The sequence below is a fragment of the Aotus nancymaae genome, unplaced genomic scaffold (assembly GCF_030222135.1).
Source record: "Aotus nancymaae isolate 86718 unplaced genomic scaffold, 86718_ANA_hifiasm-v0.15.2.pri h1tg000019l, whole genome shotgun sequence".
NCBI classification, from domain to species: Eukaryota; Metazoa; Chordata; class Mammalia; order Primates; family Aotidae; genus Aotus; species Aotus nancymaae.
Window position 1 is genome coordinate 37244465 of NW_026988431.1, and position 13113 is coordinate 37257577.

A 13113-nucleotide genomic window follows, 5' to 3' on the forward strand; every position below is an offset into this window, starting at 1 on the left:
TGTGTTTTGAGCATAGTGCACCAGAACATGAAACAGCTGGACAATTCCACAAAGGGTTTAGCCTAAACATTAAGTTGTCAGAGACTCAATTAGCATACTGCTCCATATTTTCTTAATTACCTTAAACCAGTACCCTGGGTGTGGAAAGGGAAGACTGTAGCTGGTTCACCTCAGCGGAGCGAAAGAAGCTCCAGCCGGCTCCAGGAGCCCCGCGCGGTGAGTCCCCACCGCAGGCCCCGCCCACCCAAGCCCGCCCTTTCAGCAGGCCCCGCCCACCAGAGCCCACCCTTGCCGCAGGCTCCGCCCTGGTGTCGTCGCTACAGAGGAGCAGAGGATGACGTGAGGACAGAGTCACGAACATCTCGGAGCGCAGCTGGGCCAGCGGTTCCCACAACCCTGGAGCCCAACGTGCGCAGAAGCGCCTCTCGGAGCTCCTCTCCCACAGATCTCTCGTCCTCTTCCCGGGCTAGGCCGCCCCCTGCGCGGCCACTGCGACTCCTGGCACGGCCCCGTGCTCGGCTGCCGCCCTGGCGCGCGCCACACTGTCGTCCCCGGACGGGCGCGGACCGGCTCGGCCAGGTCGCAGGCGACTGGGGAGGGGTCGCTGGCCCCGGGGCCGCGCATGCGCCGCCACCAACCTGGGGCTGTCAGTGGAGGGCGAGTGCTGGCTCGCAGGCGAGGCGACGCTCTTCGGGGCCAACGGGCCGCGAGCAGAGGCGGCCGTGGGAACGACTCATCCTTTTTCCAGCCCTGGGGCGTGGCTGGGGTCGGGGTCGGGGCCGGTGGGGGCCCCACCCCCGTCTCCTGGCCTGCCCCCTTCATGGGCCGCGATGATGGCGGCCCTGTACCCGAGCACGGACCTCTCGGGCGCCTCCTCCTCCTCCCTGCCTTCCTCTCCATCCTCTTCGTCGCCGAACGAGGTGATGGCGCTGAAGGATGTGCGGGAGGTGAAGGAGGAGAATACGCTGAATGAGAAGCTTTTCTTGCTGGCGTGCGACAAGGGTGAGAGCTAGGCCCCTTTCTCCGCCTCTGGACGCCCCTGCCCTCCAGACCTTTCGTCCTCTCCCCCGCCTCAACTTACTCGGGGCACTCCCTCTGTGTCAGGCGCCGCGTGTCTTCCCGCCTCACCCGCTGCTTCACGCGGGCTTCTCACCGCCTCTGCCCTGTGAGTGTGGAGCTGGCGGGCGAGTGGAGCTGGGGCTGCGCCCTCGGAGCGCGGCACCGTGGGGGGTGGCTCTGGCCTTGGGGTCCGGTGTTTAGGTAGCGCCGTGGGAGCCCCGACCCCAGCGTTTTAGCTCCGGCCTTCCCACTGACCGCGCGAATGTCCTGGTCTGTCTCTCCCTGTCGCAGTTCATTCCTTCTGGAAACCCACCCTCCAGTCCGAAAATTCCGTGACCTTACCTTAGGATGTCTCGTGTAGAGGGTGCTCATCACCAGTTTTTGTTTTTCTTAAAAACAAAACCAGACCTTCTATCATTTAGCTTCACCTGCCCAGTGCTTTAGCCAGTGACTGTTGACTGGCATTAGTATCTGAATATCCTAGGTGGAGATACCTGAAGTAAGGACGGAAAGGGAGAAATTCTGCCTTAGTTCCCAAAACTTTCTCCAAACTTATGGAACGCCTTTGATTGTTCGTGCTTTTTGTTGGAGAGAAAGATTTATTGCTCCCCGATCTTTCTTTGGGAGATAAAGATAGTTAAAAATAATTACAGGAATTACAGGGCAAAAATATGTGGAATATATTTAGAGCATATATTTTCCTTTTTTTAGTCTAGAGGTTAATCATTTTTATGGCCATATTAAAGCCGTGTCACGCAATCGTGCTTTGTAGTGATGCATATAATAAAAGGAATAGGAAATTGGTTGCCCTAAGACTGCTTTTATTTTCTACTTAAAAAAAAGCACTAAAATTTTTCTGTTTCCAAATTTATATGGCTGTATACTTAGAAAAACTCTGTGAGAACCTTGCAAACTTCCGAAGCAAACCCAAAGGACAGTTTACACTATGAAAAGACGAACTACAGAGGATTTTTGTTTGTTTGTTTGTATGTATGTGTGAATGTGTAATTAACAAATGACAGCCTCCCTAACCGCTCTTCCTTTTGAGATAGGATTTTATTTACACGATTTTTTGAAAACACATTGACATATAAACAAAGTCCACCTATGTCTGTTGTTGAGCCACTTTTATGTTCTTATGTAATAGTATTAAATAATATTATGAAAGCAATATTAATAATATTGTTAAAGTCCACCATGGACACAACTTTGAGCAGTCTTTGAGATGTAAAGAAACAGAATATATATCTATAACGTCACAAAATTAGAGTCTGCAGATTATGTAAAATTATTTAGTATTGCTGGAGTGACTTGCCTGAGTTCTCCTCCCTCAAAAGTTCTCTGAGACAGGAAGGGGGAAAAGATTGTGTTGTACTAAAATGAGTAAGTGCTGGCTGCCTGTATTCCAGCTCACTGTGCAATGGTTATTTTAAAGCAAACAGAAAGTATGTCAAGAAGGGAAATTTGATATTCCTATCAAAATGAGGACAGAGAAGTATCAATGGAGTATGGTTGAGCAAGTATTTGTACAGTGTGTATATTCAAGATTATTGCATGGCATATCTCAAACAAAGAGAGTTTTAATTCATGTAGTTGTATAGCTATGTATGTATTTAGTAGTACCAGCTGAAATACCTTGATATTCTTTGTCAGTTTTTTATTTTATGACATAATTGAGATAAGGGACTTGGCTTTGGGGGGATAGGGTGGAAACTAAATCGGCATATTTTCCCCATAAATAAATCAGAAGTTTTAAAAACAAGTGAACTAAAAGGAATTTTCTGTTTCAGGTATGTGGAAACAACTTCTTGAGTTAGATTTGGAAAAATAGCATAATTCTTACATATACTTATTGGATACATTTACATTTAAAAAGTAATTTTGTGTTAGAGGAATATTCTTTTGATGACGTTTGTATTCACTAATATTGTCAAACTTTTAAAAATGTTACCCAAACCAATCTAAAAGTGAACAATTTCCTGAAGTAGCTGTGGCTTTCACCATTACATTGGAGCTTTCCTCAGACCATATGGCATTTACTAAAGCAGCTATTGGGGTAGAGTGTTCATGCTTTTCATAGAGGATTTCATTTAAGCCCCACAACTGTATGAGCCAGATCTGTTGTCCTCAATTTGTAGATGAGGAAAATGAGGCATAGCAAAATTTTAAAATTACTTTGCCCAAGGTTACATTGGTTAGAAAGTAGTAGAACTGGCATTTATCTTGAGCCTGCATGCTTAACCACTGTGTTATATAGATCTGGTTTTGTTGAATAGTAAACATCATTTGTGTTAGAAAAGACACATCCATATTTGGACATACTAGTTGAAATTAAATTTTCTTTGTATGGATGCTTTATAAACCTTGATTTCTGTGTATTACATTTGTTCAATAAAAAAGGGTAAAAAGCAAGCATGGTGCTTTAGTAGCACCAGAGCAAATCAACTCTAGAGTATCTATGGTGTTCTAGAGTGTCTCATTTTCTTCATGTAGCATTCTTGTTCTACTTATGCAAAATGTTCATAACATTACTCTTCTTATGGAAAATTGAGGAATTCCTAAAGCAAAAATTGTGGAGATGAGATGGATATGTGTATGTTAGTGGATGGGTGGCTTTTCGAAGATGTGTACAGATTAAAGAGTATACAAAAAATGTAGGAAAGAGAAATAGTTTGTGATAGCTGGCTTTTATGTAAATAAGTTTGGTGGATTTAGGCAACTTCTGATCCAGGTCGTAGCTACTTAGTAATGGCTGTTACTGATCTTCACAGTGGATGAGGATCATCTCAAAGGTAACACTGAATCCTTTCTTTGTAAAGGAAAAAGTTAATTGAAAGTTCCTGCTCCAGGCAATATATAGAGAAGCCTAGCCCCCCTAGATGAAATTCTCAGAAAGTACACTCATGTTCTTTTTAGAGATAGAATGCTGTAATTCAGAGGTAAAACTTAATTGAAGCAAGAACTGACTATAAATATGTTGTTTTATGAAAAATTAAGTAGTGATTCTTACAGCCATGCCTTTATCCTCCCTCATTGAGAATTAGTGTCATAATAAGCCTCTTATTTGTAGACACCTATGGTATCCCTCAGGTCTGTTGACAAGAGAAAGGGTAAATAAGTCTATTTAGAAAACACCTAAATTAAGTGTAGTTCATGTTAATTTTCCTCTTTTTTAAAAAAACTGTTGAGTAGATGGTAGCTTTTAGTATATATTTGCAAATATAAATTGTTTAATATGCTGATGATCAGTAATCAGTTCATGTGCAGACAAGAAAATATGAAAGGATTCAGTCCCTGCCAACTCTCCAAGGAGAATATTTTCAGGAAATCTGATTTGCAGTTAATGAGTCAGAAGTCTCTTCTTGAAATTTCTACATGAGGTTAGGGGGAGATATGGAGAGGGCAGATTTTCACCTTTATCACTGGGCTCAGCCTAGTCTCAGTGTCCTGTGTCACCTTAGTGGTAAGATTTGCTGTATTGTAAGGAAAGATGTTTTGACGACAATTTCTTTTTCTTTTCTGCGACGGAGTTTCTCTCTTGTTGCACAGGCTGGAGTGCAGTGGTGCGATCTCGGTTCACTGCAACCTCTGCCTCCCAGGTTCAAGTGATTATCCTGCCTCAGCCTCCTGAGTAGCTGGAATTATAGGCACCTGCCACCACACCTGGGTAATTTTTTGTATTTTTAGTTGAGATGAGGTTGCACCATATTGGCCAGGCTGGTCTGAAACTCTTGACCTCAGGTGATCCACCCACCTCAGCTTCCCAAAGTGCTGGGATTACAGACGTGAGCCACCGTGTCTGGCCTGGTGACTGATTTCTACATAAACTTTGTGTACCTTTGGGCTAAGGATGCTTTAAAAATGTGCAACAACTCCAGAAAGAAGCCAGAGTCAGAAGAAAAAAGTGCAACATTTCTGAGAGAAGTAATATTAAGCTGCTGTTTTTTGAACACCTTATTTACATATAATGGGCCTTTTAAAAAATGTTTATCTATTTGAGAAGAGATTTTTAAGTGTGGTGTTAGAAAGGATGGTGGTAGGGGAAAAAATGCAGAGTACTGGTATTGGTGTGAAGTGTTATGTTGACAAGGGGTACCTAATGTAAGGAGATATGTGCTTGCTGTGAGGAAAAAGAACTTTGCAGAAATGAGAGGTGAAGAGGGTATTGTAGGCAACATTCTATAAACACTTCACAAATCATCATAGGCACAGTATTTATGTACTTTATATAGGAAAGCTTTTCAAATAACCAGTTTTAGAATGTACTAGCTGAGAAATGTTGCCATAGGGAATGGTTCAGGGTTACTTTACGGCAACAAAAGACTCATTGCAAAAATCTTAGTGGATAATTTCTCTCTAACAGACTAGTAATTCTGCAGGTAGCTGCCTGATAGTTCTATAATACTGGTAGTTCTTTATAGTGATAGCACAACGTTGCTGCTCTTTTTCTATAAGTCACCATCAAACTACACTTGTCAAGCTCTTAATTGTGTTAAGGCACAGGGAAAGTGCTTTATCAAGAAAGTGCTGACTACATTCCTATCCTTTGGGAAAATATTCTGTAATGGAGATGCTCTCTTGTGCTCTAGTGAGAAGTAAGGAAACGTATGTTTGTATGAAATATATCTGTCTGAAGGGAAGAAGCAAGTGCTCAATTTAACTTAAATGGCCTATATGTGATTTGGAGGGTGGGATATTATTTGTACGGAGTCAATCTTTTATCTGTGCAGTTAAAAAAAAGTAATCCAAGCCAGACTCCTATCTATACCTTGTATACAGATTTGGAGGAAGAGTGTGTAAAGATTAAATTTTATTATATAGGTATTGTTGTAACCTAATAATAATTCCTCTTCTACCTTGCTATCAGTGCTCTAAATATCTTCTTCATTGCTGACTCTTCCAAATTTAATAATAGTGAGAAATTTAAGATTTAAGATCAGTAGTTTAATAGGTAATGAGGAGTTCAAAAGTTATCACTAAGAGGCGATTAAGTAGTAAATTTTAGGAGCCTAGATGAATGATCAGAACTAAAAGAATTCCAGCACTGTATCAATATAATCACGAGACTCAGTAGACTTCTTTAGATGCCAAAGCTTTGTTATGTATAAAGTGACTGGCACTATTATTAATAGCTTATGTTAATTTTTAAAAATAACTCATTTATTTTTCTGGTTATATTTGTTTTATCACCAGTTCTTTCATGTTTTTCTAGATTAACATATTGGTCAGCAATATACTTTTCTAGTTTTATAAATATCTATAATTCAAATGTATATGAGATTAAATTTAAGCAACACAATAAATCCTTTCTGAGACTGTGTTGCTGCATACCTGATACAAACTAAGTTTTAAACAACTCACAGCAGCCTTGTGAATGTGATCTCAAGTCATACATTGCTTTTGACTGTTCTTCAAATAGAGTTAAGAATATGCTGTTTATAATTTTTATCAACTGATTTACTATGGAAAAATCACCATTACCTTCTATGTTATGGTATAACTTCTTTCTGGCAGCAGTGTGGATCTTTGCTCTTTTGCTAAATGATATTCGTATTTTTAGTAGTCTTAATTAAGATTTCATAAGCAACTAAGAAATTATGGTAATAATTGTCTTTTTAAAAAAATATTCAAAGTGTTATAAACAGTTAAGCATACCATATTTTTTAGTATCTTTAATTTTGAAGGTTTCATTTATAATAATATGATCATAAATACATTAGGGTCTATAATACTGAGTTTTACACATTTGATAAAACTTGGTTTTAAATCATTTTCACTGTAAGAAGTCTGCATGGGTTTTTTTTTCCCCCTTTTTAGAATGTGGTTCAAACTAGTTTGAGGTTTGCTGTTAACATTTTTATCAGTATTGTCCTTATTTTTATTTCCAAATCCAGCAACTGAACTTGATAATCTTTGTATTTTTTTACCTCATCTTTCTCTTAATAAAATCTTCTGCTTTGCATCATTTGTAATATTTCAATTAGAATGTTACAATTGCCACACTCAAGTTTGTTACAGAAACTTGGTTTGAAAAGCTTTACAAGTTTTTTAATAGATTAAATTCTCTCACACTTCACAACTAACTTCAAATTTGGTTAATATAAAATTAAACTGATCAACATTAGTACTGTCCTTGCCACAAAATCAAACAAGATGCTAATGAGGAAGAGGTGGAATCACCTGTTCTTAATCAGTATTGTAACATTTCTCTATTGTATTTCTCAAGAGTTTACTGCAGTTGGCCAGAGTCAATTTGTTGCTAAGGATCTACGGGATCACTATTTAATTTTTTGAAATTGCTGGTTAGGATTCACTAAACTGATTTCATGATTGTTAATGGGTTGCAACCTGCACTTTGGAAAACATTGGTTTGGAATGATTATTGGCTGAGCAATAGAGAAGCACAAGATGAATTCAGAATGTTAACAAGGCCTAACTAAGTCCTTTAGGGCTTTGTAGGCCACAGTAAAAATTTGACTTTTAAGTGTGATAGAAAATCACAATGATTGTAAGCTTGATATGTTTTGAATTTTTAACTGATAACTCTAGCTGTAGAGTGGAGAGTGGATTGAAGGGGTGGGGCTAGAGCAGAAGTGAGCAAACTATGGCCCACAGACCATATCTGCATGTTTTGTAAGGGAGCTAAGACTGGTTTTTTAAATTTTTTATTTCAAATGGTTAAAAAAGAATAATATTTCATAACACATGAAAAGTCTATAAAATTCAAATTTCAGTGTCCATAAACAAACTTTTATTAGAACACATATCATTTGTTTACATATGGTCTATGGCTGCTTTTGTGTTGAAAGGGCAGAGCTGAGTAGTTGTGACTGAGAGTGCATGGCCCACAAAACCTAAAATATTTACTATCTAACCCTTTTTCAGAATAAGTTTATTGACCCCTGTGCTACAGTATAAAGTATTAATAAGTAATATAACTTGCAATAGGGAAAAGAGTCCACTGTGAACTGAATTCACTTCAATTTGTACAGAGATGACTGGGTGTTTTAAAGGGAGATTGAGCAAACAAGGAAGCGGGTGAGTGTGGGCTCAGGTGGAGTCAGGGAAGTGAAAAATTACAAAATACAGGACTTGGGGAGTTGGTCCATGTGAAACCTATTTGAGTTTGCTAATGGCACTTAAGGAAGTTAGGCTTCTACCCTCCCCAGAGGCTGGGAGATAGAGGCCCTGTCTTCGTGCATTGGCTGGAACAAACAGTAAATTCTTATGTCAGCTTTAAGTTTTCCCGGACAGGTATTTTAAGAGGGGCTAGGGTCATCCTAGGGATGCAGCCTTCAGCTGTTAGAAACTCTTAGTGTTTTGTTCAAGTTTATGTAGGCCAAGGTGGAGGCCTAGTGATGAGCTCAGAAAAGCCTGACTAGAGTTTGGTCAAGGAGAGAATCTTGGTCAGCAGCTGTATTAGTTAAGAGGCTATTGCAGAGTCCAGGAGGAAGATCATGGGGGATTGGACTGCAGGTAGCAGTATACATGGAGACAAGTAGATGATTATGGGAGATATTTTGGAGAATGGGCTAAGAAGATTTGTTGTTGAGTTGATATACGCCCTGTGGAATTAATTGAAAATGGTTTCTTTTTCCTTAACTGAGAAGACTACAATTTAGTCACAAAAGGAAACAAATTATGTTGCACTTCTATGTGTTATATTTTAAAAGACAAAAGACTTAACTTTTGAAAGCACCTTCAGTATAAAATGAATGGCATTTCTATAGTTGCCTGTCATACACAGGCATTTTGAATTGTAATCCTTATTCTATAACTAGTGTCTTGCTATTTAAGTTTTCTAACCTCTTTTTACATATATACTCATCCTAAAAATTAAGATTGTTTTTTTGACATAGTACATTGTTTTAAATGATTTGCAAATATAAACTTCTCTGAAATGCTTAGCAACCACTCTAGGTTTTTTATAGGTTCTGTGACTATAATGTGATTTTTCATTTGCATGACTATATTAGCTGTAGTAGGGTGAAACTTATTTTTAGGGATGAAAATTATTGGTTTAGATTTGATTTTTAAGGTTTTTTTTTTTTTCTTTTCTTTCTTGTATAGCTCCTTAACTACAATAGAAATAGTCTTTAAAACTTTAGGGCCAGGCACGGTGGCTTACGTTGGTAATCCCAGTACGTTGGAAGGCCAAGGCAGGCAGATCACTTGAGGTCAGGAGTTTGAGACCAGCCTAGCTAACATGGTGAAACCCCATCTCTACTAAAAATGCAAAAATTAGCTGGGTATGGTGGCGGGTGGCTGTAATCCCAGCTACCTGGGAGTCTAAGGCAGGAGAATTGCTTGAACCCAGGAGACAGAGGTTGCAGTGAGCCGAATGGTGCCCACAGTACTCCAGCCTGGGGGACAGAGTAAGACTCTGTCTTAAAAAACAAACAAACAAACAAACAAACAAACAAAAACCTTTAAAGCTGGAATATGTGATATTTGTAATGCAGTTTCTTTTTTAACAGCAATCTAAATTTTTTAACATGTAGCAATTATTTTTGTCTATTTGCTATACCTGAAATTTATAAAATGTCATAAGGATTTATTTATGTAGCTCTTCATACTCTTCTGTCTCTAGCAGTATGGTTGATTAGATTATCTAGAAACCTTTCTTCTTCAAATCACCTAGAAATGATAGCTAAAATATAATAAACATCCAGTTAAATGAACAGCTGAACTTTCAAGAAAGTAGGGGAAACAACCAAGATACAAAAGTGAAGAAAAGACTGAAAAACCAGGAGTTTGCGAGCTGACACTATGGCTGCTTCATGGATGGGGATAAGAGTTATTGTTTTGGTATTACAGGGATTTGAGTCTTAATGCCCGTAAGACTCAACAGGTTACAAGGCTTTGAGACTGCAGAAAGTGAGGAGTTGTACTTAACATCTAAGGATAAAACCAGGATCCTTTTTTTTTCCTTTGAGACGGAGTTTCACTCTTATTGCCCAGGCTGGAGTGCAGTGGCACAATCATGGCTCACCACAACCTCGGCTCACCACAACCTCTACCTCCTGGGTTCAAGCGATTCTCCTGCCTCAGCCTCCCATGTAGCTGGGATTACAGGCATGCGCCACCATGCCTGGTTAATTTTGTATTTTCAGTAGAGACAGGGTTTCTCCATATTTGTCAGGCTGGTCTTGAACTCCCAACCTCAGGTGATCCGCCTGCCTTGGGCTCCCAAAGTGCTGGGATTACAGGCGTGGGCCACCGCACCCAGCCAAAACCAGGATCCTTAAAGGACTGTACCTTCAGCAAAGAGGTAGATGAGGAGAAAAAACAATCTACCAGCACATGGAGACTTCAAAGAAGCTTGTTTGTGTTAGCGTGTGCTCTGAATAAGGGTAAAAATAAGACTCTTTTAAGGATACATAACCATGGTCCTGCCTCTTGTCTTGGGGTTCAAATTAATACTCCTTTCAGATAATTAAACTATCATATAGAGACCATAAAATAATTATGTTTAAAATGATTAAAAAGTGAAAATAAGGAAATGAAAATGTAAGAAATTAAGAGAGTTGGAAATACAAATAAAAAATACGTCATTAGATTTTTAAGAAATCAGTGAATGGGTTAAAGGAAGAATGTGACTGGAAGCTAGAGGAGAAATAAGTGACTGGAAGAAATATGTGAAGAAATTACCCAGAATACAGGAAAAAGAGAAAAAAAGGAAAAACAGAAAATCTTGAGAGACACAGATGTTGAAATGGGAATGTCTAACTTAATGTCTAATAGAAGTTGACAGGAGAAAAAGTAATATGGAGATGAAGCAATATTTGAAGAGATAATGGCTGAAAATACTGAAGAATTATTGAAGGGTAGAAGTCCTTAGATTTAGACAGCCTAGTTCAGATGTGATGGCTCATGCCTGTAATCCCAGTGCTTTGGGAGGCTGAGGTGAGAGGATTGTTTGAGGCCAGGAATTTGAGACAAGCCTGAGCAACGTAGCAAGACCTCATCTCCATAAAAAATAAAAATAAAAAACCTCTAAATTTAGAAAGGCTAATGAGTCCCAAGCAGGATAAATAAAAAATTACTCCTCACCTAGACACATCATGATAACAAAAAGAAAATATAGGAGAATTTTTATGTGTAGCATTCTACTACTAAGATGTTGAAACAGATTCACCTGAAATAAGGTTTTAAATGTCACTTTCCAGTAATAGTGATATATTTTCACTGGTCTGTCTTTGGTCACTATTGGTTCAACTTGTGACTTAGAGCATCAGTTTGTGAAGTGTCTGTCTGATAAGCTTTTCCTGGGGAGCATTTGTGTCTAACTGCTAACTAGTAGTACTATGGGGAAAATACTTCTTTTTGTGACTAGTTTTCTTCTTGAGGGAACTAAGGAAATAACGTTGTCAAGAAAACTGTCACCCAGCTTCCTTCAAAAGAATTTATATGTGTGGGGCAGGGAGTTTAAGGCCATAGATTAAAAATAGTAGCAAATTTATTTGAAATTTTACAAATAAAATCTGTTACCTGTCTTTCTTACTCATTTAGCCCAGTTTCAGTAATTTCTTTTTCTGTATCACAAAATCATTCATTGCTTTTTCTATTTTCTACACTGCGTGTTCTTTTCCTGTTTATTTATAGACTTCTAAGGAGCAACTATATTTGCACATCACTTAAAATGGTTTATTTATCTAATGTTTAACAAGTCAAATGAAACAAAATAAGCAACCGCCCCCCTTGCTTTTTTTCTCTATTTTATTAACAGTTTTCTTTTGATTTATTCCCCATATTCCTGTACCATCTGGCCAGCAGACAAATACAGTGGGCCCTTTCTGAAAATAATTACTGCTGTAATTGCTCTCATTTCCCTACATGGGACAACTGTTTTGTTGTGGGGTACAGTCACACAGAAGGCAATTTGCCTGCTCCCAACAGGTGAGGCACTAATTCTAGCTCAGCCTTAAGAGTTTTGTGAGTTGAATGTTCCCTGGTCATTTTATCTAAACAGCTTCATTAATGAGATGTGTGTGTGTGTGTGTGTGTGTGTGTGTGTGTGTTGGGAGGGTGGGGAGGAGGGATGAGGATTTTCAGACATCCTTCCCTTTACTATACATGTCCTTGATTATATAGGTATTTACATTGCTTTTCCAAAGTATGTTTTCCCCTGAAAGACCTCTTTATAATATCCTCTACTTATTACTAGATCTCATTTTTAACTTGATGATGTATAAGTAAATGTCTGTGTATATTTGCGATGTAAAACGTAATTCTTTAAGCTTTTTCTATCTAATTTTTCTAGCTTCCAGTCTGTGCTTTTGATCATCCTTTATTAAATTGCTTTAAATATCTTCTAAAAGTTTATCTTCTTACTTGTTATTAATTTTAAACTAATTTTTATATCATATTGTATATTTAAAATTTTTTCTGCTTTTTATGTCTGCTGCTGATGTATGTATTATTTTATCAATGCACAAATTTTCATCAAGGAAATGTTCACATTTTCTGTGCACATTTTCATATACAAAAATGAGTTTAGGCTTTTATCTTTTAATTCAACAAGCTAAGTTTTTCTTTACAGTCATTCTTACTTGATATTCATGGATATTAAATTATGTTTGTATATTGTTATTTAGGTGACTATTATATGGTTAAAAAGATTTTGGAGGAAAACAGTTCAGGTGACTTGAACATAAATTGCGTAGATGTGCTTGGGAGAAATGCTGTTACCATAACTATTGAAAACGAAAACTTGGATATACTGCAGCTTCTTTTGGACTACGGTTGTCAGGTACAAGGCTAGATAATTTTATCCAGTGAACTTCTAAGTGCTGTTAGATATGCCATGCTTTCTTCTTTCCTTCTTCTTGTTTTCTTTCTTTTTCCTCCTTTTCTTTATCTCTCTTACTCTTCTTCTTTCTCCCTTCCTTCAACTTTTATTTGGTTTTGAGCCACTAAAAGTTTTAAAAACAAAAAACTTTTTGAAAATTATAATATTTTGAATTGATTTATCTTTTTCCTCCCAAATGTCATTTCCCCCCACATCTGATAGAGGTAAATTATCATGACTTATTAAAGATGACTTTGTTTTCA

General features: G+C 38.4%; 1 protein-coding gene across 4 annotated transcripts in view; it reads left to right on the top strand.

Annotated features, from left to right (window-relative positions):
* Positions 1 to 313: 313 nt before the first annotated feature.
* The window catches only part of TRPC1 (transient receptor potential cation channel subfamily C member 1), a 78400-nt gene continuing 65600 nt past the window's right edge, over positions 314 to 13113 (top strand). For 2 of the 4 annotated variants that reach the window (XM_012437134.2, XM_012437135.2), the window contains exons 1-2: positions 314 to 1002; positions 12657 to 12811. In XM_012437134.2, coding sequence (XP_012292557.1) covers positions 831 to 1002; positions 12657 to 12811 — 327 coding nt within the window. In that variant the 5' untranslated portion in view covers positions 314 to 830. The remainder of the gene's footprint in view (positions 1003 to 12656; positions 12812 to 13113) is intronic. The other 2 variants (XM_012437136.3, XM_012437139.2) reach the window with 1 other exon arrangement.